The sequence below is a fragment of the Labrus bergylta genome, chromosome 14 (genome assembly GCF_963930695.1).
Source record: "Labrus bergylta chromosome 14, fLabBer1.1, whole genome shotgun sequence".
Classification (NCBI taxonomy): Eukaryota; Metazoa; Chordata; class Actinopteri; order Labriformes; family Labridae; genus Labrus; species Labrus bergylta.
Genome location: NC_089208.1, coordinates 6,888,556 through 6,915,541, shown reverse-complemented (window position 1 = coordinate 6,915,541; position 26,986 = coordinate 6,888,556). Strand labels below are relative to the sequence as shown.

At 40.4% G+C, this 26,986-nt stretch overlaps 1 protein-coding gene across 5 annotated transcripts in view; it reads left to right on the top strand.

Annotated features, from left to right (window-relative positions):
* The window catches only part of sptbn2 (spectrin, beta, non-erythrocytic 2), a 52,905-nt gene that overhangs the window by 9,415 nt on the left and 16,504 nt on the right, over window positions 1-26,986 (top strand). For 3 of the 5 annotated variants that reach the window (XM_065962766.1, XM_065962765.1, XM_065962768.1), the window contains exons 2-12: window positions 4,312-4,499; window positions 22,152-22,303; window positions 22,583-22,756; window positions 23,102-23,193; window positions 23,356-23,436; window positions 24,430-24,545; window positions 25,026-25,138; window positions 25,226-25,413; window positions 25,531-25,648; window positions 26,010-26,168; window positions 26,311-26,613. In XM_065962766.1, the coding sequence (XP_065818838.1) occupies window positions 4,343-4,499; window positions 22,152-22,303; window positions 22,583-22,756; window positions 23,102-23,193; window positions 23,356-23,436; window positions 24,430-24,545; window positions 25,026-25,138; window positions 25,226-25,413; window positions 25,531-25,648; window positions 26,010-26,168; window positions 26,311-26,613 (1,653 nt within the window). In that variant the 5' untranslated portion in view covers window positions 4,312-4,342. Of the gene's footprint in view, window positions 1-4,311; window positions 4,500-9,308; window positions 9,897-22,151; window positions 22,304-22,582; window positions 22,757-23,101; window positions 23,194-23,355; window positions 23,437-24,429; window positions 24,546-25,025; window positions 25,139-25,225; window positions 25,414-25,530; window positions 25,649-26,009; window positions 26,169-26,310; window positions 26,614-26,986 lie in introns of those variants that run through there. The other 2 variants (XM_065962767.1, XM_020646164.3) reach the window with 2 other exon arrangements.

The window sequence follows — 26,986 nt, the reverse complement described above, 5'->3', positions numbered from 1 at the left end:
TACTGTTTCATATTCAGTTTCCGTCTGGTCCACGGTGATTTAGTTGAACATCGCTCAGGTTATAGCGTGATTGTTGGTCTTAAACCAAGTAGTTGTGTGTGTGTGTGTGTGTGTGTGCTGAAAGCTCATACATTTTATGGTTATGTACTGAGTGGGTCGTGTCTCTGTGTGGCTTTCAGGATAAGTGTGTGCATATGAAAAAGGGTTGGTGGTAAAGGGTAGATCAGCTCAGCTTGCATGTGTGGTTTTCGTGCCACAGTGCCTATGCCTGTGTTTGTGTGTGTCAAAGGATGAGCAGAGTAGGTTGTATCATATTAGGTCAGGGGATTGTTTGTCTGATCCATTGAGGAGCGATTAGTGTGGACACTGAGCCGACCCTCTTCCTGCAGACAATAAGGGGTAGGATTGCCCTCGATTCGCCACGTCGAGACTCCTGTGACCTCGCTGGTGCTGCCCCCCCACTCCACCACCTATTAGGGTCCGCTGACGGATTGTCATGGACTTCATTGCTGACAGCACAGGCCTGTCCTTTTATAGTGTGTCGTCTTTGCTTCCTTGCCGTGACTTATTGGTCATTGAAGCTGTGTGGAAATCTTACCTCTTACTTCTTTGTCTCCGCACTTCAAAATCTTCATTGTGTGGGCGTGCATTTACATTTTTTTTCATTCTGTTTTTAATTTTACTATCCACATAACTTGACCTGGAGTTGTTGGACTAAAAGGGGTTGGAGTTGTCAAAATTAATTTGTAGGTTGACCGACCAATCTTTAAATAAGGGACTCATAAATAAACACACTGGCTACTTTGCACACGGGCATATTGTGTTCAAGCATTAGCTGGATCCTGGGGTTCCAGTCTGTGGGGAGGTGACAGGTTGGGGGGGCAGTGTGGAGGCGTAGTTCTGCCTTCTCCTCTAATCCCTGCATTTAGTTTCTATTCCCAGTGACTTCTTAATCTTCCCCTAATAGGATTTGCCAAGCTTTTGTTTTATTTTTTTATTACTAGAATGAGTGTGACTTGCTTGACTTGTCTTGACAAAAGTTAGGTTTACCTGGGGGGTTGGGATGATTTGGCGGTCTGTTGAGTCAGAGATTTGAGGCGACAGTAGTATTTTAAATTTTGATGTCAGTCAGTTGATTTCACATAGCATGAATAGCAAATGTATTTACACGTGAAGACACCTCTATCTGTATAATTTACGTTATTTATTAATGGATGAGTTGCTGTGTATTGTAGAAATAGCTTTGCATGCTTTCCCTGGTCTTATCCCTCTGATTATGCATCATGGTGGCCCAGTGGATCTAAATTGCTTACAACACAATTGCCAGTGTAAATAGCCATAGACCTTCTAAATCTGCTCTCCTTTTCCACCCTTGTTTTTTTTCTTTCTGTCTCTGTGCTTTAACCAATACATGCTAAATAACCATCATATCATCATTAAAAATAAAGAAACATAAAGCCTCTTCATGTTGTTAAATCCAACATTTAAATTCCCCCTGATATACAGATAATTACTCTGACTCAATTTCTCTATTCATTAAGTTGTTGCACAAAATAGCTTGCTCAGTGCTGCAAAAATATGAATGACTATTTTTTTCTTTGAGCATTTTATATCGGAAGTTCTGAATCTTTTTGAACCTCTTTTTAAAAACCTCCCTCTCTGAAACTCTGCCAAATGATGCTGTTTTGGTGTCTGTGCCGCCTTTTTAAGCTTCATGATGCAAGGATTATGTTTGGTCTCAACTTGCCTGTACACCTTGATAACGGTATTAAAAACAAGTATTGGTTCTCACAGCTGTCTGATATCGATCTTAAGGTTTGATTTAGAGGCTGCATTGACATATCCGATCCAAGTGTTGCTCTAGCACACCTCAAGGAAAAGAACAGAGAGTGACTACATGAATACCTCATTAGTGTGCAATGTGTTGCTTAGCTGGCCTACTTAATCTCTCCAGAGAACCACCTCATTTGTTGCCTGGAATCTCTTCACGCCATCCTCTAAGTGTAGTGCAAAAGAAATCTAACGTGAACTGAACTAATCCCCATCATGCCAGACATTTCAGTTATACCATATTACCAACATCTAAAGACTGCAGTTTCCATGATTAAGAAGATAATAAGAACCATTTGAGAGATACCTTCTCCAACATTTTTTTTTTTTTAACCACTTTCTCATCGATCCTCTCCATAGTCAGCCACAGCTACTAGACACAACAAAAGATAAACCAAAAAGGTATTAGCAAACTGTCTACTCAACCTCGTTCATAAATCCCTTCAGTGCTTTTCAACAAATGGCCCCAGTTAGTTAATGGGTCTGTCTGGCGGGGGATTTAATCCTCATGTAGATCCCCCATTGGGTGTCTGTCTTATACTGAGACAGGATCTGTCTGTACATTTGCAGTTATCGTCCATTTTTATAAACAAACGGGGAAAACATTATGATCCGATTCATCAAAAAGTGTGCTTTTCACTCAAGCGCTTGTCATATTGATACCGTCATCAATATGCACAGCTGCGCTCTGACGAAGAGTCGGGGTTCATACCCAGATCCTGCAGATACATGTCTGATGTGTCCTTAGGCAGCACACTCAACCCCAAGTTGCTCATGCTTTGGCGGTGTGTGAGTGTTTAAAAATGGGATTAGTTGATGGACACTTTACATAGCGTCTCCTGCCATCAGTGTGTTAGTAGGAAGCTGTGTGAATAGGCGTGACCTGTGGTGTAAAAGCACTTTGAGTAGTCAGAATACTAGAAAAGCTCTACACAACCTCAAGTCCATTTACCATTGCAATGTATCATCTTGTCTTTTCTAAGCTGTCTTCTACGCATTCATGCTGTTCGACTTTAAGGCCGAACCCAGCGCAGGATCAGCCACTTAGGCCATCTACACACATTTAAGCATGATGACTGATGAGTGTAAAACATTTCTGGTAAAAAAAAAAATATTTGTACTGTAACATTTTGAAGTCATTTGAAAACACACACTACCCACAATGTAATAAAAAAAAAAGGACCAGATGTATCTTCTGGGTCACGTTAGATCCGTCTGTAAAAAACAGTAACTCTGCCAGCCGGAGGAAGCGAGTAGGATTGACCTCCTTGTTTATGAGGTATTGATTGCTGCCATATGAGGAAGCCTTGTTATATAACTGCCTCACATGCAGCCTATAACTGGATGCTGAGTTAGTACAAATAGAGGGTTGCTGCATGGCTTACAGTAAGTGTAAGGACAGGGAATGAGAATATACTGTATTCTGTGGAAGTTTGACCAGGAGAAAGGCTGTAGAGCAACGTTTTGATGAGCTGGTTTCCATACTGTCCCTCAAGCATGATGTGCAAAGGGATGCAAATGTTAACCTCAAGCTTTTAATGTTTTGAGGGAAGATGTTTCCTTGCTTTCCCTCCCAAAGTTTTTTTTTTTTTACTGGATAGGCTTCAAAACGACTGCTAGATGATACCTCAACATAATATTATTGAGACATTTGTATAGTCTTGGATAAGGCTACAATACATGAAAACAGTTTTCTTTTCTCTGTTTTTGTATTCCAATTGACAGGAAGGCGTTTTGAAACTAGAATAACCATTTAATGTTACATCCTGTTAAGTTAGCATATCTAGATTTCTGTTTCAAACATAGTTCAGTTGAAAATGTCACCTGGGAATACTATCATCCGTTGTAAAACATTGCTGCAGTCTTACAGTATTTTTTTAACATTCAGCTACAATTCTGTTTTTGCTTTTCAGCTCTAATGCGGTTAGAGTTTTAACTGTTGTGTGTGTGCAGTGGCTTTGCACCCTAGGTTTATCATATTGGCATTATGAGTGTGTCTCTTGTTTCTAGGCTTTGCATGTGTACAAGTCAAGATCTAATCGGTATAGATGAGTTTTTTTTTAAGACTTAAATGAGATTACTGGCGTTGCCCTGTCTTACAGGAGCAGTCATATTCAGTTATTGCTTCTTTAACTGAACAACTGGGAAGTCACTGAACTTATCTCAAAGTTTTTTTTTTATCTCATTACACACTCTGACAGTTGTACTGTCCCTGCTGCTATTTGCATGACTGTCATTTGATTAAATAAAACTTGAGCTGTGAGTCTGTGAGGAGAGTGTGGCTGATGGATGTTACAGTCCATCATCTGACTGTTGATGAAATAGAAAGAGACGCTCATCTCCTAAACATCTTACCATTGTAGCCTTACAAACATTTCAAGGGTCGGTCTCGTTGAAGCCTGTGGATTCACACCATGTCCTCTTATCTCCTCTGCATGCACTCACTCTAAATGCTCTTGTGTCTCTGTGTCCATATTCTAGATTGAATGTGTTTTCCTCCAGCCTTGACACCATGAGCACCATCTCACCGACAGACTTTGACAACTTGGAGATCCAGCAGCAGTACAATGACATCAACAACCGCTGGGACCTGGCAGCAGAGACTGACTGGGATAATGAGAACAGTTCAGCACGCCTCTTTGAGCGCTCACGCATCAAAGCTCTCGCAGGTAGGCATCACTCCACAGATGTACATGCTTGCATTGTGTCAACCTGCACTTATGTGTTCTGTGTTTATGAGATGAAAATTGATGAAAACATTTGTCCTGTTTTAAAATGATACCTTTTATCAAATTTTGAAAAGTTTGTTGCAGAATAGATCTGCACATATTACAAGCTGGATAGCACACACAAATCAAAAATAATATTTAAATATTATTGTCAATGTTGGGGATCACTTAAATAGTGCGTAGTAATCCTTCTAACAGAGTTTTGGTGAGCCAAGAAATGAAAATAGTAAGGAAGCTTATTATTACACCATTAGCTTGAATTGATGGACACATTGCACTGCAGGGATCCATTAAGTCCCGCTGAGCTGAGCAGTATAATGTGAATGATGATTTGATAATTCTAACATCACTGTCAAAATACATCCCCCACCATGTCAAACATTCAGTACTATTACTTTTTTATTTTGGTCTCTGTCATACAAATACTGTCGGTGCTTACTACTGGAAAAGCTGCTGAATTTCTGTTTGTGTGCCTGGATCATTTTTTTGAATTGGAAATGGTTTAATTTGTTCTCAGTAGAGATAGGACTGTGGATGGAAATCAAAGAGAGAGTGGGGAATGAGCTATGGTCGTCTGCTATGATGCAGATGAGACTACACTTTTTTTTTTTCATTCAGCATCAGAGAGAAAATAGTGTTCTCTACATCACTCTGCAATTATTTAAAGATCATAAGCAACAACAGTTAAAATCACAGATTACATTAAGAGATAAAATCACAGGTGAACAGCCAGTTGCACAAAGCCTCTGTTGGTGGAGGTACAAACTTCATTCTCTCCTGTCCCAATAGGCTCAACTCTTCCCTTTATAGGGCAAGACAGAAATACTTCCAAAATGAGGACAAAGGCAGGCGGCTGTAGAGTCAATTCACCAAAGAGCAGTAAGCTGTGATGGAATGAGGTGAGGAGACTAGGCATTGATCTAGATTGGATACAATTTGTCTGTGATTTTTATCAACGCTGAAACATAAACCAACCATCTAAAATATTCACAATGCTCCATCAAGTCTTTACACATCAACATGTTTTAAAAAAAACAAAAAACAATTTCCATGAAGAAATCAAATTAATCCAGATGGACTTTATTTGAATTACACCCAAACTGATTACATTCAGTGATCTTAGGGAAACTTATGAAGAAGCATGTCTTAATACAATGCTTATATCTGTCTTCAGCATAGTTTCCTACGGTTTACAGCCATCCTTCCAACCTGTGGGAGTGCCTTTCCGTCAGTCCATCCTGTGTGTTTGTGTTGTTTGGTGCTTGTGTGTTTATTGAAGTAAGGCTGTTTGTTCTTGGCAACACATCCTAAAGATAAAGTATCCTTTTTTCCTTTTTGATTGTAAAAAAAAAAACAGGTTGCAGTATCACTTTAAACCCAGCAGGGGGGAGCAACAGGCAGACAGGAACCAGGACACATAACTGCATACAGAAAGTCACACACACTGGCAGTGAAAAACCCCAATGCTCTTTTAATCTTTGTGCACAGCTGTAGTCAAAGTACCTCTCACTGATAAACCTCAATTTCACTTACAAATGCAGCACGACTCATTGCCCCTTGCCAACATAAAACACACTTAGGGCACTGCCAGTGTTCTGCATTTAAATATTTTGTTTCTTCCCAGCATATAATTATGGTGGTGTGTGCTTCTGTGAATACCTGTGATACCATCTCTGTTTGACAAGTATGGGCTTGATGTGCACATTCTTTGACATGCTGGAGCAGTTATTCCGCCCCCCAGGCACAACTCCTGCCCACCTTTTACAACTAATCCCCCACATGTCAAGACCTTCTGCATCCTGTAAACTGCTGCCTGCTTACTTACCCTTGTCTCTCACTGAAACCTGGTGCTTTTCTCTGTGTAATACGATCACCTCGTTTCCTGCTTCACACCCCTTTACACTCTTATGATCTACTGCAATCATTCTGCTTTCAGCGTCGCAGCAGTGGCTGCCACTTGTTTCACCATAGAAAACTTCACCTAAGTAAAGATAATAGCAATTTGCTTGAATAAGCCTGTATTTACTCCCTTTCTACTGTGTGGGTGGGTAGCATGGCAAGCTGTGCAAATTAGCCTTTTTAAAGCAAATGGCCTGCTTCACATTCAAACAGTAACATGGTTTTTCTTGTATGAACTTCCCCAGTATGAAAGAGCAACGTTTTTGCAGCATCCACCTGCTTTTGAATGTTTTTTCCCCAATATATTCAAATCGTCATCTGTTATCAAGAAATAATGTCAGACTATGCCTTCAATGTGTCATGTGTTTAAGTGTATAATGAATTCAGAGAAAACACAGAAACCATTAAAAAAAACTAGAAAATCAGATAAGTCAGTCTCCCTTTTGTCCACTTTTATTATACTGAGACTGACTGAGAGATTGTGAGACTCATGAGAATTCAACCCTACTTGTCCCAGAGGGATTCCCCCTTCATATATTTACTGTCAGTGTTTGGAGTGCGGTCAGGCCTTCAGTCCTCCCTTAGGTTTGTAGAAGGGCCTGTGCTGTAGGATGGTGAAAATGTACATTATCAGCAATAGAGCTCTCCTTTTCTCCCTCTAGTAGTGCTCACTCCCCCGACAGCTTCTATCTTTTTCTCTCTTCCTCTCCTCTGTGTTCACTCAGCACACCAGACCATCATTAATTATCATTAAGCCCTGTTTGCTCTGAGCAGGAGTTTCTCCCACATCTCCCTCTGGCAGACTTTCTCACAGTTTGTTGTTGTGTTTCACAAGATTCAGAAAATAACTGTTAACCCTATCTGCTTTGTTTGTTTCGTAATGTATCTCAATGACTGATGGCTTTTATAGGGAGTTAACCAACTCCACATAATAAATGAAGATACACAAGACAAGACATACAAATCTGCCTTCACATCTGCCTCTCTTGTTAATTGGAATTGTAATGTTTGATATGTGCCAAATGGGATTTCAAATGGCCATTACTGAGGTTGACCAGTTCTCTGCTTTTTTATCTCTCCCTGCATGTGACCAACGCATATCATCTGTTCCTCAGAAGGAAGTGTGTTCTCTTTGGATCTCATTAGTCCAGTCACCCCCCCCCCCCCCCATAAAAACCCAGTAGCAGAAAGCCTGGAGCATTTTTGTCTGCTAATGAGACCCATCCAGATGCTCCCAGCTCATCATGACAAATAGATCAAAACAACCCGACCAGACCCTTTTTACTGCTGCCCCCTGACCTCACCAAAAAAAACAGTCTGCTTGTAAGACCTTTGGCCTTAATCCATACTGTGTTTACCGTCTTGTGTAATAATTGCACACCCGGGCATTTACTGCAAGTGTAACTTCACTGCTGCATTTCTTTGACATGTTAATAAGTTGCTGCTGGAAGAAAGCGTAAACCCTGCCTGTAATTAATTACCCATAGAAAACTTCCAAAGTAAACACATTTTTCTTTTAATGCATAGTCTGCTGATGGTTTCTTAGTGTGCATTAATTATTTACTATTGTAATAATAATTACTTTATTATTGTATAGATGATGTAGCACAGCCTTGAAAGTCATTTGCACGTAAAGTTGCTTCATAAACAGAGGATCTTAATAGCTGTTAATAATGGTTCTGATATTATTTATTTTTAGTGACAGAGACAAATATTTCTTTAAGTCCCAAAACAATTTCAAATGTTCATTTTCCTAGAGTGCACATTTTTATATGAATGTGGAGAAATGAAATGAGCATTTTTAACATTAAAGAATGTAAAGCAAATGTGAAGAATTTTGAGCTGGTTATTGAACAGACTGAAATGAATATGGATGCCTCCAAGTAACCTACAAAGACAAACAAGACCACAAGTGAAGGGATTGATAATTTGTATGTTGTCATTTTTTAATGCCTTCAACCGCTTCCGTTGGTTAGGTGTCAAAGTGTTGCACTACAAACAGCCTCATTGACCTTTCCCACAGCAATGATTCATAGCGAGAGATACATTGAATACAGCAGAAGGAGATTTTTCATCAGAAAACATTGTTTACAAATGTAAAGGACAAATTCAGCAATGAGATAGACGTATTGCTTTATCCATGAGAGGCACTGAAATCAGTGCAAACTGAAAGCTCCTCACAGGAGCCTTTAAGAGACTTTTCTTTTTATTCAGTGGTGCTAGAAATGATTTAATATTTCCGTTCCTAATCTAGTCAGACATAATAGTGCTTTTCTATAATTGTTTTAATTTAGGTAATGACTCTCATCCACCCCCACCTTTACCAACCATCTGCCTGTTAAACAGACACACACACAAGTTCACCGTTTCAAATCTTGTTGAGGCAGGAGGGAGCTTGTTATGTTTCTAAGACTGACTCAACAACTTCCTTCCTGTCTCAACGCCTTATAGAGAGGCAGACTCTGTGTGCAGAAAAATAAATATAGAGAGCAGGTGTTATCTCAGAGAGTGAAAGAAATGAGATGAAACCACACGGCGAGAAAACAGGATAAGAGGACGCAATCTGATGGGGAGTGTCATGATATACCTTCTTGGCAGGCCACACCCCGCTGCTCAGTGGAATTAAGGTGGAGTTGAATAATCCGCCTCTAGCTACACTGACTAAAGAACTCTAATGGTTTAGTCCACCTCTGCACCTCGTCCCTCCTCCCATCCCTCCACCGTGTTCCTCCTTTGTGCTCCTCCCTCAAACACACCTTATGCAAATGCATCTATGTTCAGACGGCACAGCAGGCTTTGTTTACACAGCTATCCGACCACAGCCGGTTAGCCTCCTCTGCTGCGCTCTGCTCCAGCAAATGCGTGTTCAGAGTTGGAAGGGAAGGCATAGCCAGTATTGTGTTGCTATAACCACAAGGGAGTGCAACCAAAAGCTTTTACTTTGTGCTGTGGTAAGATTTTCACAGGAGGAGGTGAAAGAGGAGAACATTTTGTTCTTATGTTTTGTTTGAAATAATTTTTTTTTTGTTTTGGAAAAAAAAACCTCCACCCGGGCTTTCTCTGCTGTGTTTTCATTGGACGAGGTGGGACATACAGTGAATGAAGAAAAGAGTAGGCGCCAACACTACACCACTGAGGCAATCTAGGAGAGGAGGATAGACCAAGGCTTTTTGGATTTAACTTTTTTTTCTCTCGTTCTGTTGGGTCGGACATTTTTTTTTTTTTTTTTTGTTGTTGTTGTGGGAACTGTTGCTTTTGCTGTGCTATGCAGGAGATCTCCCATTCATTCTGTATCTGAGAGGAATATTTAGGAGAGATCCAAAGCAAAGGCCATGGAGTGGGACCACAGGGACAGAGAGCCCTGCTTGTCCCCAGCAGCATTTGTTAATCAGGTGCAATACTCCAACATCTTGGAAGGAAGGTTTAAACAGCTGCAAGGTAAGAGTCAAAGTTCCACGTCGATTTAGTAGAAAGGAGACATTTCTGTCAGATAAAAGAGAGGAGAAAACGTTTCTCTAATGTTTTGTTTAGATAAGCTATTTGAATATATTTGAATAAACAGTTGTCTCGACGTCAAGGATGACTGATTGTTCTTCTGCCTCCTGAAACGAAGACTTTCAGGAGGTATTGTTAATACTTTCCTCTAGTGAGCGATGAAACCTTCCCTAACACAAATGTGCTTTAAAAAATAAATTCTGTCATGAGCTGGAGCTCTACTGGTTGTCCTACAGAATATGTTTAGTTGTAAATAAGTCTCCAAATAGCTCAGCATTTTCCTGGCTTAAGTGACTACCTGTTAGAGACTGAAGACACCCCCCCCCCCCCCCCCCCCCACCTCCTCCTCCCAATCCGGTACTATTTCAGAGCTTAATGTGGAGAGAGTCGAGGAGAGCCATAGTAGACACTCAGTAGGCTTCAGCTCAGCTCTAAAGCAGGCCAGCAGTCTGGCACCTGATCACTGGGCCACCTGTCCTTCTTATCTCATTACAATGCACAGCTCTGTCTCTGGCTAAAGCCTGTAAGGTCTGTGACGCGCTGCAAAGTGAAATCACAGAGGACCCTGGTTTAACATGCCGCCATGGAAAAGATGGAATAGAAACTCAAGTTTAAATCCCTGTGTTTCACCCAAAACTTCAATGATTAACTTAACGGGAACTTCCTCAACTTCCAGTACCTCTTATCGAAAATCGTTTTTAACTTGCATGTTTTTAATACAGTAAAAAAGTTCAAGGATGTAGGATGAATTTTACAGCCAGTTTATTTTGACAGCTCTTGTTTGAACAACTAGACGTCTTGCATTATGAAACAGCCCGTCCTTATGAGCTATAGTCCCCTTGGTAACAGGCCACATGATAAGGTATTTGCATTACCTGAGTTCTCGTGCTTTATTGTAAGAAACTGGCATGTCAGTCACCGATGTGCATGAGGATTGCAGTGTTTTGCGAGCATCCGGTCCCTCCCTGGTTTTTTTGTCTGGAATAGAGAATTGTCTTGAGTGTACTTGTGGGGCAAGTCTACCCTCTCTGCATGTTTGACATTCCATTAGTCGACAGACAATTTTCACCTCCTGTATTATGTTTAATCTTCATTGCCACAGAGGAAAAGACACATTTGGTCAAGACGTGTGTATGTACAGTATGTCACATCTGTGAAGTGATGCCTAAGTAATAAAGTCTCCTGACAGCCCCAATACTCCTTACTTGAGATAATAATCACTTAAGAGAGTGCATCTGTTTCTTCTTCTTCTTTAAGACTCACATCATTGTCACGATCAATCATGCAGCCTCATGCAAAAAGAACTTCGGTCAACGGTTCATGCAATCTTGTCTTTCTAACTCGTCAGGCGAGGTAACCTTTACCACACTAAAATTTTGGGGGGCAGATATCTGTCACCTAAATTGTGCTGACAGGTCTTAAAACCACTTCCTTACAACACGAGGATTGTGAAATAAGCTGTAGAAGTATGAATATTAGCAAGACAAATTGAATTCAACATACAGATGTACAGGGTTACATGTCTCTTTATTTGGTTTGGTTATTTCTGAGCATGGTTAGACTCTTGGTCGAGTTTACTGTTAATGAACTCCTGCACACACATACTCAGACACAAAAAAACACAGTTGGCAACACCTACTTGTATTTCCAGTTTGTCTGCCCTTTGAAACTCATTCCTTGTGTCATTCCCTCCCTCCCTGTGCTATATGATGATAGCAGCAGGACTGACAGATCAATACATGTGCATATAAATAGTTTGGTGTCATTACCTGCACTTCAGACACATGGAATCAATTTAAAAGTTGCGCTTGCTTTCATTTGAAATTGTTGTCATCTTTTTTGTCTCAAGGTTGGTGCTTTCCAGCGTTGCAAAAAGCAATACAGTTCACTTCCATGTAAAATTGAAACATCTTCACTGAGGGATATTTGTAGAAATGGAATTTGAAAAGGGGGGAAAAACAGAATTGTAGGTCCTCTTCCAGCCATGAAAGCGCTGTACACATCTTTTGTTACGTGACTCATTGGTAAATGATATCTAACTGGTAAAGAATGAACCTCGGTAACTAAATAACTACTGCCAAGGGGGACAGGTTTAATGAAACACTGGCCCACATGGGTAGATTGAAGTGAGAGAGAAAAAGGCGTTATCTGTGTGCAATGGAACAGGCTCTATTGGCAGATGGAGGGACAGTTGCTGCCTTTTTAATAGCTTTTTTTTTTTTTTTTTTTGGCTCACCTCCACATCATACCAATGAAATCATTCATGACCAATTAAGGCAGCATATACATTATTGCAAAGCCTGGAATAACTGTCTGCGCATTATATTATGCAATCATTCTGTCACAGGGAAGAAAAAAAAAACGCTATGGACTTCAAATCGCTTTATACTTCACATTTTGCTGTAGTATTGATTCTGGCACCAGGTACTACAGTGTATCAGTTTGGACTTAACAGATCCTCATCCAAGGGTCACTCACCGGGCCCCTTACACCCTCTGAGGCAACCACAGCTGCCTTCAGTTCGGACTGGCACTCTGCAGGCATTAGCAGTATGACTGTTCAAATAGGACGACAAAGCTAGAAGGCTTTTTTGTTTGCCTTCTAGGCCTTAAAACACACAAACAGGAAAAAAAAAAGAAAAGTGAAAAGCTGTCCAAATAGAGTCTGCAACTTAAAATTCTCTTTTTTATACGGAGTTGATGGATTTCTAGCTGCAATGCTTAGATGTGTAATGTCTCTCCACCTCGACAGTCTCGTCTCCCTCATGTATTCTGATATCTTCGCTTGTTAAATAAAACGTCATCTGTTTTTTCTGCTCAGTGAATGCTAAGCCATCTTGGTCAGAAGTATTTTTCTGATCTAATGATTTATTTAAGGATATGAATTGAGACTGGGAGAGATAAATGTCACATTTTGGTCAGGTTTCAAGACCAGTAGCACACTATGAATTGATCGTTGAAACTTAATATTTCTAACACTCTTAGTGAAAGCTCGGCCTCCTGTGGCCTGCAGCTGTAACTCAGAGTCACATTACCTTAGTGCGGAGGGTTCACCAAACATATACACACACACTCTCACACACACACTCAAAATGCCTTTTTTGTTTGTTCGGTTTTTACCAATATTGACGCTGTCCTGCGAGAAGGGCTAACAACAAAGTGCAGTTTTGGAGGCTTTAGGATAATTATAGTGTTGTTGACATTTCACACCCTGTTTGTGTGCAGATGTTGTGGCTGTTAGGTGCCTGCTTCCGGGCTCCATTCTCATGGGATTGGCCTTGGCCATTCCTCCCCCCGTTATCAGCCTCAGCTGCAGGTGGTGCAGAGGGCCATGACCTGAAGGGCATGTGCAGTGCCTCTTCACTGCCATGCAGAAAGGAGAAGAAGAGGGTATCGTAAGAGAGTTCCCTGTCTTAGTCACACCGTCAGGTTTTGTCATTGAATTTTACAAACCTGTAAGAGTTGGGCAATACACAGTGTCTTGCTATACTTGAGGCCTCAAACTGTTGAAAGTGTAAAAATAACTCGTGCCACATGTGGCAAGGCGTCAGTTTCACCACAGGCCTACTTTCAAAGTCGTACGCGTAAAAGGAGGGCAGTTCCGCTTCTCTGCTTCTGTTGGGAGGGAAGCTTGTGCATCTATATGAGCAGGTTTGCTGACTTTTTAATGGGGCTGAGTCGGTGCTAAACAATATCATTGGACAGATGATATGCACAAACGCCAATTAGAACTTATCAGAGGGTTGTGCCAAGAGCAGATCTTCCAGTTTCCAAATCGGTTGACTTCATAATACTTCTATGAAAATGAAGCAAGTGTCAACTCTGGAATTCAGTAATTGATAAATCATTGAAATAATTAAAAAAAATGAATTAAAAAACAAAACAAAACAAAAACTCTGTTTGGCCCTTTTGTTGCCAGTCTTCAAATTGTCTTGCATGAAAGCCTTTTCGGTCCCCAAGGGAAAAAACAAATGGTATGAGTATGTTCTTTTAGTCATGTGCAGGCAGTTGGAGAAGGAACAGTTTAGCTTTAAGTACATCGTGTATCTTTTTTTTTTTTCCTCCTGTTGCTGAAACATATTACCAAATACCAACTCCTCCTCCAACCACTCTGACATGGTTTGTCCTCATTTTTTGCGTTGCTCATGGACCCCATGATGTGTCACACCAGCCATATAGCTGACTCTCTGCTCAAAACCACCCGCTGATGTCAATAGAGAAATGTAATCACCAGCCACAACGCTTACAAGCAGCTTTTGACTGTCTGAGTTTAGTCACTACTGTACTTGTTGAATACCTCATAAAGACAAATAACAAACTGAAACTCAAGACGTCAAGGTATTCTTTTCATGATAGCCTTGACTCTGCTCTGTAATCTCAAACAGCTAGACTGTTAGATGATGATGGTGCAGAGTCTGATGCTTACTTTTTAGTTCCAGTTTGGAAGATTAATTTGAGCTAAAGTCAGATTGTGGCACTACTACACTCAAAATCAAGAGTAAATCTTTCTGTCATGCTTTAGGAAGGGAAGACCTTTTTTGTGCATTCTGTATTGTTTACAGAATGTTTATTGTTGTTAACACATTTTCGGTTCAGTTTTTTGTAAGCCAAAAGCAACTTCATTTGTATGAATGCAGTAATAAAGTCTAGATGTCTTTTTATTTCAGCAAATAAGATTGAATTGAAATTTACAGTACCTACCTTTTATCCAGACTTGCCTAAATCTAATTGGAATCGTAATTTCAAACCATAACAAAAATTATACATTCAAGTTAAGTCTACAGTATGTTATATTATTATATTACGTTTTTGTTAAAAATCAATCAAACTCTGTTTATGTAGCTCCTTTCAGACAAATCCAATTGCAGTTCATACATGGTGCTTCATGAAGAAACTGAATAGTGATTGACAAAAGATGTATGTTAAAAAAAAAGGATTAAGAAACTAAAATAACCAAATTTGATCATTAATCAATATTAAATTGAAATGTTCCTTTGTATAAATGTGTCTGTTTCTTTGAGCGCCCTCTGTGGCACAACACTTGTAGTTTTATTCATTTTGTCAATTAAAAAAAAAAAAAATATATATATATATATATATATATATATATATATATATATATATATTTAGTAGTAAAATATGAGAGTAAAGTCCCCATACCTTTTTCATATTTTACACTCAAGCCTCCGTGCTAAACAAGAGCAGCACTGACTTCCGACTCCCTGTACCCTTTGGCACAGAACCATAATCTTGTCTGTGTGGGAATGTCCAAGAGAAGGTCATTAAAGCAGATTAAAGCCAGCAGATTGATGGAAGTAGTTTACTCATTCTTTCTTAGGACGCGTTAACCAGAGGAACCTGTTACGCAAGAACAGGATTGGTGAGATACAGTAGGTCAATACTTTACCAAGTCAAGGGCATTACAACCCTGCTAAAAAGGGAGCCAGGAATGCCTAGTAGGGAGAAAGGTGTGATCTGTGCAGAACATCAAACAAGATTAAAATAGTTTGCAGCACTAAATGATTAACAACCAGCCCATGCTTAGTCCAGTACTGTTTTCTCTCTATAGTTTCTGTAGTTTAATGCTCAGGGAAATGAAAAGTGGACAAAATCTGCAATATGCATTTGTTGCCACTGTGTGAAGTGCTTACTATGGTGAGCTATTTAAGGATGGAGTCAATCCTTGTCCTCTGTGCTGGACTTATGCCACTGAGAGCTAAAGTGCAGTGTCATGCAACACAGTAGAGAAACACAGGATTCAATGTGAAGATGGTGAATAACATTGGAAACTTGCCTTCAGCAAGTGGAAAATGAAAAGAGGCATCCATCTATTCCTCCTCCACTAATACTTCTTGTTGCCTCTGTGATGGACAAACGGATGATTTCAGTGTGAGGGCACAGTCAGTGGTTAAGGAGCCATGCTGACATCACTTATGTGTTTCCCACACACAGACAATATTCAGGCCTGCTGCCTACGTATATTTCTGGCTGCCCAAGTATCACTTTTTTTTTTTTTTTCAATTTGCATTTATACATAACATTGCCAGATGCGTGCGTGTAAGAGAGATAGAGGTCTGTTGAAAGTACGCCCCTCCAGTAAATGCACCATTGAGGTGTGACCACTTATTTTAAAGCTGCAGCTTCTTATGCCGTCGTTTTAATATTTTTCTGCAGAGACATTTCAAAATGCAAGTGATGTTATTTGAGCGTCTCTAACATACTGCTAATGAATGATGCAGGGCGTACAGCCACTGTGTAAGAAAGAGCAGTTGGTGTTGTGTGTTCACAAATTAAAATAAAATAGAGAGTAAATTACTGTTAAACCGAATATTAAAATATAACTTCAGCTGTGGGGAAAAAAAAGCCCCTCACCATCTCCTTGCCCAGGTACAGCGTCATTCTGTTGGAGACACTGCTTGTTGTTGTGGGCATCTTCTGCCTTTTGACTTACCACACAAAAATATCTCTATCAATGAGGTGAAATTAAATGTAAAGGTAAATATAGAAATATATGTATAGACACTGACTGCTAGGGACATAATCCTCAATTAGTGATGATCAACAAACTCTGGAGTTGCTGAGAGCTGATAAAGAGTTTGATGCGTTTATTCTCAGTCTCACTCCAACTTCATTCATTGTTAAATAATGAAAACATGTTGTTTATTAACACAGAACTAGAGGAGTCCAGAGCCACCAAGGTAGTAGTTCGTTTATGACTTCATGCTACCTTAGCTGGCTGCAAGAAGAACAGGTTGGCGACTCAATGGCAGAACGGCAACGCCTAGTCTTAATCTAATTACAATCTATGCCAGCAGGACACCTTCCACTCAAACAACATTCTGCACACTGTCCGATATGTCATAAGCCTCTGTGGGCTTTCTAAAATAGTTAACCATTGCATAATGGTAGGACCTGCATGACAGTACCATTTGAACATGTTTGCAAATTTAAGTTGTACACTCAGCAAAACGGGAAAATGTATTTCACAATGACTGTATGTCATCATGTGATAGAAATCCAGTTATTTGTCTTAGTATTATATTTCTGGCAGAAAAGGCAGCACTCTTCAAATATTAAATAACAAATTGCAGAAAGGGAAACCAGGAAAGGCTTCAGTATTTACTTACACGTATTTCCTCGTTGTTAACTTTCTCTTGAAGTCACGCTTCTTCACTTCTTCAAAATGGATTGACTGACTCTGGGTGAAGACAACCACTGAACTGGGTTAAGAAAAGGTCATTTTATGCTAGGGAAGTCAAAATGGGAATCTAAGTGAACACTTGTAGAGGTGGGAAAGAAAAGAATTGATTTTTTATATAAATCAAGATTCTTATCATCTTATCTGAGATTTTAAATTGATTCATAACTTTCAAAAATCGCAATGGGAGCAGCAAGATATTCAGCCAGTCTCACAGATGACTGGAGTAGATCCTGAAGTATGTACTTACTCAAAAATAGACTTTCAATCATGAATCCAGAATCGTTATGAATCGAAAATAGATTCTGTATCGAATCGGGACCCAAAGAATTGAAATCGAATCGTGAGACACCCAAAGATTCCCACCTCTAAACACTTATTTCATTATTTTCATAAAAGGATTGCTAAACTCTTAAAGTTAACCCATGACACAGCTCATGTACGGTAACTAAAGCCTTTCTTTTGTCATGGATGTGATGGTGTTTTCTTCGTAGATTTGCGTGAACTTTCTCCCACTGACTCGTTCATGGTCGCTGTACCTGTCTCCATTTTATCACCAAACATGAACTTAGCATCTAGGATCCACAAAGAAAGGATTTAGTCTGGCGGCATATTTGCTCAGATTACCTGCAGATGCTCATCGTTATCAACAGTACACAAGTTTGTTTGGGGGTTAAATATGAAAGGAGCAGTGAGCCAAATGTCATACCTCTTAACAATAGAGAGAGAGAGAGAGAGAGAGCACATGCTGAGCGTCCCTCCTCCCCCCACCCTGACATATACTTTAAACTCACTACCTGAGACAAACATGCTCAAAATGACTGGACATGCCCAAATATGCTTTTGAAACATTCAGTGATGCCTCTAACCACTCGTTCAGATCTGCCATTAGTAAACAATGGAGGAAAACACTAATCACTTGTTTTTCTAGCTTACACACACACACACAAGTTCAGGAAGGACAAGAAGAGCTCCAGGACAGTTCAAAAACAGTCCTGAAGGCTCACTTCTATCAAAATAAGAATGATTTTAAATCTAATCCTAAAAAGCTTTAAAGGGTCGCGCTGTGAGATATTACTGAAGTCCAGTTTTGAAGAATTGTACGTGTTTAATGGCAGGAAAACATGTTTAAGAACGGTATAAACGTGTGATCTGATGGATTATAGGCTTTGCAAAGTGTGTTTAAAAGGCAGTTTTATCACATGCCCCTAAAAATGACACATTGCATTAACATGTGGGGGGAATTGTCCACATTTCATGGCAGGCATGAAAGTATGCGAGAGTTGTAAAATGTCAAACTAACAAGTAATTACAAGGCTGCCTTTCTAAAAGCTCCTGTTTTCGCTCCTTTCTTTGGCTCGTCCTCTGTTGTGTAACAATGTTGGCAGGCTCTGCAGGTATTTTGTGTGACGTGTGACTTAAGACATCTGACAACATAGAGGAGAGAATAGTCCAGTCCTTCATCTTTTCTTTCTCACCTTCGCCCATCGTGGTTGAAAATAAGCAAGCAGATTCTGAGCATTCATTCAGGTGAGTTAAAAAAAAAAAAAAAAAGACAGATCATTTTAGATGTAGGCGTACAAACGTTACAGTTGACATTTCCTCCCATGCTCTAAAAACACAATATACAAATGTCACATTGTAAGTCCAAACAGCTGCACCGGTTTTGGCCCTTATCAACTGCGGCTGCAACTGATGATAGGTTTGTGTTTGCTTGCCATAATGAGCAAACACATCAGAGACCGGAGTCTGTGTTTGTCTTGTCCTGTGTTCTTGTTTAGTAGCCTTGTTATTAGCAGCACAGTATGAGCAGGGAAGTAGCGTTTCTTCTTCTGGACCCCCTACTCACAGCAACACTGCCTGCTCGTCAGTGCTGGGTGCTGTCCCAACACGACCAGGCGTCAGGAGGAATGTAGATCCTCGGCTTCACTGTAGCTCACCTGGCACAGTATCCTGTCGTTGCTGGATCATTGAACAACTCTAAATGACAAAGTGATTCTTTAATGCTGGAATAATCATTTACTGTAGTGCATGACGGAGTCTAGAAGAAAATCAAAGCGGGTTAAAGCAGAGTCTGTTCAAAGGATAATTGTATAAAATAATGACAACACAGCTCAAGCAACACCCTTAATGTATTTAGAGGACTAACTAGGGCAAAAGAAATACAGGACTGAGTGACCCATAGTGGCTGTTTCAGTGTGATGCCAAAACATGATTCTGTTTTTCTATTGTCCTTGATTCCCATTAAACTATAATGATCACATTTCCTGGAGACCAGCAGGCTGATAGAGGGGGAAAAAAAAAACCTGCCTGTTTCTGTCTCAGTTCCAGCCAACGGAAAACACCTGAAGGCTGGGTCACCTTCTTTTAACTTAACAGATCTTTGTACAGCCACCGATTCTCTGTCTTAAAAGGTTCTACTTTGGCCTTTTCAGAGAGCCGTTCTGCAACAGCGCCGCAACGAAGCTCAGCTGTCATTACAGTTTTGTGCATTCATGTTGAGTCCTCAGCCATAACACTTCATCAGGGCTTTTTCATGAAATGTATTCATTGGAAGTCAAAAGTTCAGTCTCTTCAAGAAAAACATATCCATGTCATTATGCTGTGGCTTTAAAATATTTGCCTGTAATGCATGACCTCCCAATTGTTACCGAGCACCCTAGCAGTAAAACGGCGAGGTACACAGTGAGCCGGATACTTTGTAGCTGCACATACAGAAATGCTGTTCTTAAGTTTCTTCTGCAGACAAGTGCAAACACAAATGTTGTAAGAACCAGTCATTCCTCAGCCTTGGTCGAGAACCTGCACCGCAAAACGAATAATGAAATGTAATAGTGTAATGTTTGTTTTCTTGCTGGTCAGTGCACTTCAGCAGATGGTGCTGTCAGGAATACTGCAACTAAAGCATTTTATGTCTGTGCAAGGATTACAACAAAACACATCTTTAAAAAATGTTGTTGTTTTTTCTACAGTCCCTGAGATTTTCAAGTCGAGGCTGGCTGTAAAATTTACAGTCCAAAGAAATGTCACCATCCTGATAAGCATCCTTGTGGGCATGTTAGTGGCACATTAACAATTAGGAAACTTGCTTATAAAATATATCAATATACAGGGCTATGACAGTATTTCACTTCCACTAATGTTAATGAATATCCAACAGATTGCTTCTATATTCATCACTGTGGTAGCACATTACCAGAAGATGTCTGTGTTGCTTATATGAAAGTTGAAGAACTGAGGAAGAACTTTCAGCTTGCAGCAGATCAAGTGTAACATCCTGTGGTGTTACTCCACCCTGGAGATGTTGTGTGATGTTTCTTAATCTGTTCTTTTTTTAGATGGCCGTTAGATATGGGTTTATTGCATAACATGATGTGTTTAGTCACCTACAAGTTGCTCAGTCATTTTGAAGTGGTTAAGCTTTCATTAAGTAACCAAAAAGTCCTAATAAACAATGGACAGTTATGACTCCTCTGTGCTTTCTGAGCTACTGACCACCTTACTTATACAACACTTTGAGTGCAAACAGGTCTCTTTACTTTTATTCCACAAGTCCTGCCACTGATTTATTGGCTTTGTGATTTCATCTCGGGGATCTCCTTTGAAAATGTCAGTATTCCACTCTCTTGACCTTCACAATCTCCCACTGTTACATGAACTGCCTTGATATTTGGACCTTGCCTTTTAGGTTGAAAGTGTCGGCCGTGAAAGTGTTGTATTTGAAGATTACAGGACAGCCATCTGCATGAGGAGTTTATTCATCAGCAAGTGAATGCTTTTGACATTTACTCAGTTCATTCATTTATTAAATTCTTTCAAATCAAACCACACTGTCTTGACAGTGAAACAAAACTGAAGCAACATTTGAATACATAGAGGTTAGCTTATGTTAATTTAAACACTAAAGGTAAGAAACAGCAGGAACAGAAGAGTTGTACAGTATTTAGATGTGTGAACCTTCACCAGATACATGACACCTCAGGGCACTTTTCTTTCACATTAATTCTGTTTCATTTTTGATTTTTTTTCTTCTTCCTGATATGACAACTGAAGCACATGAGTTGAGCACCACCCTCGAGTGTGTAGCAGTGCAGAGGTGTTGTGCAATGTGCATGATACCAGTCACACAAAAAAACATGGTTTGGTCTGATGGATCTTTCTAGTTCTAGTGAAGTAGAGTTTTTAATTGTACAGTTTCACTCAAAATGTGAATCAAGTTGTTTAAGAAAGATGAATATTTGCTTATTTTCCTTGTTGTAATAAAGCAATCCATCTTTACCACAAGTAGGTTTCATGTCACACTTCTACATGTAGGATTTATTTGGTTTAACTCATCTGATCTTTTTTCTGTCTGCTCTAAAGGTTGGTCTGTGTTGTTGGCTTGTGTTGGATGCAGTGCATTTAGTACACCACTAGAACAGTGTTTTCAGAAGGTAGAGGGAGACCTTGTGTCCTAGAAATGAGGTCACCTTGTCAGGTCGCAGAGCAGGATTAGCTTCTTACTCCCCTGGTCCATATGTCTGAGCTGCTGCCACAGCTTAATTTATCGTGGCACTTTTTTTTTTTAGTCCTGTTCCAAAAGAGAACAGCAAATTGCTCATTAAATCCCATCCCCATTCTGTGCAATTTTGCATCGTCACTTTGTTTTCTTGTAAACTCGCATCATTAGAGTAATCAGCGGTGCACGCATAAGGAGAGCCAACAATAAACTAAAGAGCGTGAAGAGTGAAAACCTCTCCCTAAGCTGTCAATGCTGTGATCCAAGAGACTTAATGGCGTCGCTTATCTGTGAAATGAACTGCTCAGGACCAGAGCTTAAGTCCTTATGATTTACTGTCACCTCCGGGTGTTAACACCACTGTTTGTTTGGAGCCAAATTGATTCCTTAGAATTATTTATATCCCTGACAGTAGCGATGTTGATGATGTCTCAGGCTTCAGAGTGGATTGTTATCTGGCTGGAAAGTGACTCTAGCATCTCTCCCTGTTGTGTGCTTTGCAGATGAGCGTGAAGCAGTGCAGAAGAAGACCTTCACCAAATGGGTGAACTCTCACCTGGGCCGAGTCACCAGTCGCATCGGTGACTTGTACACTGACCTACGAGATGGCCGTATGCTTATCCGCCTTCTGGAAGTGCTCTCGGGAGAACAGCTGGTCAGTATCGCACAGAAACCGCCCTTTTCTATCCTAACCCTGACCCCGGCCCTCTGTATCACCTTCGTCTTGCACCACATGTCTGTTGGAAGGAGGATTTCATGTGACTCATTTTTCCTTTCCTAAAGCATGACTTCTTCCTCCTTTTTGAATCAACTTGTTTTTCTATTTTAATTGCTAACGTTCCCTTTTCTCCATTTATTTTGTAATCACTTTCGTTCAATAATTGTAACACAGTCTTAATTCTTTTTTTTTTTTTTCCTCGTCTGCTCAACACAGCCAAAGCCCACAAAGGGTCGCATGCGTATCCACTGCCTGGAGAATGTCGATAAAGCCCTGCAGTTTCTGAAAGAGCAAAAAGTCCATCTAGAAAACATGGGCTCACATGACATTGTGGATGGGAATCACCGTCTCACCCTGGGTCTCATCTGGACCATCATCCTACGCTTCCAGGTAACATCCAGTGTAGCCTTGGGGATCAGTGTTCATTCCACTGTCAGCGCACAGCTGCTACATTATTTGACCTTTTTCAGACTGAGAGTTTGTCTCTGCATGTAGCCTAGTCCATCCTCAGGCAGCTCATAAATATGGTGAAATAGATAAATTATTCTGCCATGTGATTTACAAGGCAATTCCACATGCCATACTTTCACATGGGAGCTTGTATCCCACTGAAATTTTGAGCAATGTGCAAAAGATAATAGATTCTTTAAAACATTTTTGGAAAATCTAATTACCTAGGAATGGTGTGCAATTATGTTGAAAAAGGTGTTAACAGAATGAATCCTCTGCTAACAGATCCAGGACATCAGTGTGGAGACAGAAGACAACAAGGAGAAGAAATCAGCGAAAGATGCCCTCCTGCTTTGGTGCCAAATGAAAACTGCTGGGTGAGAAAGTGGTGGGAGGGAAGAGTCAGAGGGAGGGCTAAAGCACGCAGCATAAACTCTGTTAATGTGCTAAAGATATATTTGATCATTTGAGCTATTTCTGGTTGCTGCTTCTTGCTGTGTAACATTAATGATTAATGACTTCTGATCTGGTCTCTGCAGATACCCCAATGTCAACATCCACAACTTCACCACCAGCTGGAGAGATGGTCTCGCGTTCAGTGCCATCGTGCACAAACACAGGTCATTGACTTCTTCCTGTACTCGATGTCACATACCGTTCCCTGTACTCGGATTTAGATATTTAACAGGTCTTATCTTGTGAATGTGGATTCAGGATTCGTATCCTAAAAATCATAAAGGTGTCAGCCAGACTCTTTTATATGTCTTTGGTAAAAATCAAAAAGCACCTGTCGCTGTACCATTTCACTTCTCTGGGGTGTTTTTTTTTTTTATATCCCCTTTTCTATTTAGGTCTCCTCTTCTCCTCTCATCCTTCAAAGCAATGAAAGGATGAAAATATAATGGGGAGTAAGATGACCTAGATCACAGAAATAATAACCCATTTATTTTCTATGAAGAGCCGTGCTTGGTAACTCACTTGCACACCCTGCTGGCAATAGTGCCGTGTATAGCACGTCTTATGATTTGTTGTTGGCCTTAAAAGCCAAAGGTGTAGCCTTAACTCCTGAGTCAAAGACATCAGATCGCATTGTTTGCTACACTGAGTGATACCTGATACTTGAAGAAGTCAGCGAGCCATGGTATACCCGTGTAAACCACGATCACACGATCAGGTCTTTATTCAAACGACACATTAGGCTCCCCAGCAGGGAGTTCCAATAAGCAAAGAGCTATTTTTTCCCCCTTTTGATCCCGAAGTATCTGCAATTTATTATGCTGTGGAGTGAAAGGTTTGTGAGCTCAGTTCATTTAAAATCACTGGACATTGAACCAAAGTGGGACAACAGCCATAATTCATGATAATTGGTCGTTGAATCCAATCCAGGCTTGAATAAGAAATAATTGTCAGGAGCCGCTTGCCTAATCCACAGATGGAAAAACCTGTTTTCATGCATTCAATATAATTAGGTCTGTAAACACCAACATGCACTGGAGTTGATTGGCTCTGTAAAACAAGGAGCTGATTATATCGACCTTAAAGGTATTACCATTTGCGTTTCCCAGTGCTTTTCTGTACTTATTAAACCCATAATTGTTCCCTGGCCTCTGCAGACCCGACGTGATTGAGTTCGACAACCTGAAGAGATCCAATGCTCACTACAATCTCCAGAATGCTTTCAATGTGGCCGAGAAGGATCTGGGGCTAACCAAGCTGCTGGACCCAGAAGGTGAGTGGGTAAAGCCTCCACAAAAACATGAAGCGTTCCTTTAGGTCACGCTGAGAGTCTGATACTGCCCACTAAGGCACTAAGCTGGTGTCTGTTGTCCCAAAACAGCCTGATGGGTAAGACTATGGAGGATTACTGGAATTAAATCTATCTTAGACAACACTACGTCACATGTCGGCTACACTGACACCACAAAAAGCGCGTCCAAAGACGGTTACAGTTTGGCACCTATTAAGCTCTTTAATTGTGCTGTTGTGAGAGCTAAACTTAGATCAGAATCAGAATCGGAATCAGCTTCATTGGCCAGGTATGCTTAAACACACAAGGAATTTTACTTTGGTGAACTGTGCTCTCTTTGTACAAAGGTATAATATTAAATATCAACAATAAACACAAAAATAAGCAAAGACTAGATGTGTTGTTTACGTAGATTCAAACAAGAAAATAAGATGCAAATGGATCTTGCATTCTGTTTTTCAGATGTTAATGTTGATCAGCCTGATGAAAAATCCATCATCACCTATGTGGCGACCTACTACCATTACTTCTCCAAAATGAAAGCCCTGGCAGTGGAGGGCAAACGCATTGGCAAGGTGAGCTGCCTTTTTAGTGTTTTTTTCTTTTCTTTCTTTATGTCACCATATACCACCAGTTACCTCATGTGTCTCTTTTGCTTGCAGGTGCTGGACTATGCTATCGAAGCAGACCAGCTGATAGACAAGTATGAGACCCTTGCTTCGGAGCTGCTGCAGTGGATTGAACAGACCATTGGCACGCTCAACGATCGGCAGCTAGCTAACTCACTGAATGGTGTGCAGAACCAGCTGCAGGCTTTCAACTCCTACAGGACTGTTGAGAAACCTCCCAAGTAAGACAAAAAAAAAGAGCTTAGAGTTAAACAGTAACCAAGTGAAGGAGACAGTCCCTGTGAGTCATAAGGATCCAACATGGAAACTATTAACATGTGTGATGTCTGTCTACACAGATTTACAGAGAAAGGAAACTTGGAGGTCCTCCTCTTTACCATCCAGAGCAAGATGAGAGCAAACAATCAGAAGGTCTACATGCCAAGAGAGGGCAAACTCATCTCTGACATCAATAAGGTATGGGCTAGTTTTGTTGTGTTTTTCACCAGGAAATGTGAAACACTCCCTTTTATAATGTCATGTTTTCTTACTTCACTTTTTATCTGTAAAGCGACCATGTACAATATTAAACATAAATGTTGCCATTTGATGCATTGCACCAGAGTTAGCTTAGAGCTAGTTTAAATCTGCAGTCTCTTGGCAGGTCACAATTCTGTGTGTTAAATAAGCAGGTTTTGTTGGACAATGACTAGTGTCTTCTTCACAAGTATTATTATTATTATTGGGTTAAACAAAGTTGGCCTCACCATGAATGCAGCATTGGTACCCTGATTGCAGGATGTTGTTGACAGACTTCCTGTTTTTTTTGATCATGCAGGCATGGGAGCGACTGGAGAAGGCAGAGCATGAACGAGAGCTGGCGCTGAGAAATGAGTTGATTCGTCAGGAGAAGCTGGAGATGCTTGCCGCGCGTTTTGATCGCAAGGCTGCTATGAGAGAGACGTGGCTGAGTGAGAACCAGAGGCTGGTGTCTCAGGTAGTGTGCGAAAAATTGGTTATAATAGAAACAGAAAAGCCAAATATTATGCTTTAGTCTTATTATTTGTATTGTAATCTTATTTCTGACTGAAATACAGTGAATTGTTAAACTGTGCTAAGTTCATTTTCCTCTGTTAAAGGACAACTTTGGGACTGACTTAGGAGCAGTTGAAGCTGCCACCCGTAAACATGAAGCCATTGAAACAGACATTGGGGCATATTGGGAGCGTGTGGCTGCTGTGGAGGCTGTTGCCATAGAGCTGGAAGCAGAGGCCTACCATGATGTACGACGAGTAACTGTACGGAGGGACAACGTGCTTCGACTCTGGGAATACCTCAAAGAGCTTCTAACTGCACGCAGAGAGCGTCTGAATGCCCATCGAGACCTTCAGAGACTGTTTCAGGAGATGCGCTACATCATGGACTGGATGGCAGACATGAAGGTACTGACCCACTCAACAAAAACACACTCTCACACTGTTTCACACAGCTCACTCTTTTTGAACCAATGTTCTGCATTGTGGCTTTTATGTTAGCTTTGTTTTTTTTTTTTTAATTAACAAAATGGAATTCAGTTAATCCTCTCATTAGGTTTGTTGTCTTTTTATCACACATGTCCCGGCAGCTTTAGTGTCTGCTCTTTAAGAAAGGACCATTAAAAGCCGTAATCACTTTACACAGGCCTAGCTTGAGCTGTGCTGTGTGTCATAGATGGCTTTACTGAGGTTGGCAGAGGAAGTTTCCTGGGAGTGTTTTCTTACTTCACATGGTTAGATATAATACACAGCTGGTCTGAAAATGCTGGTGTTAACTAAA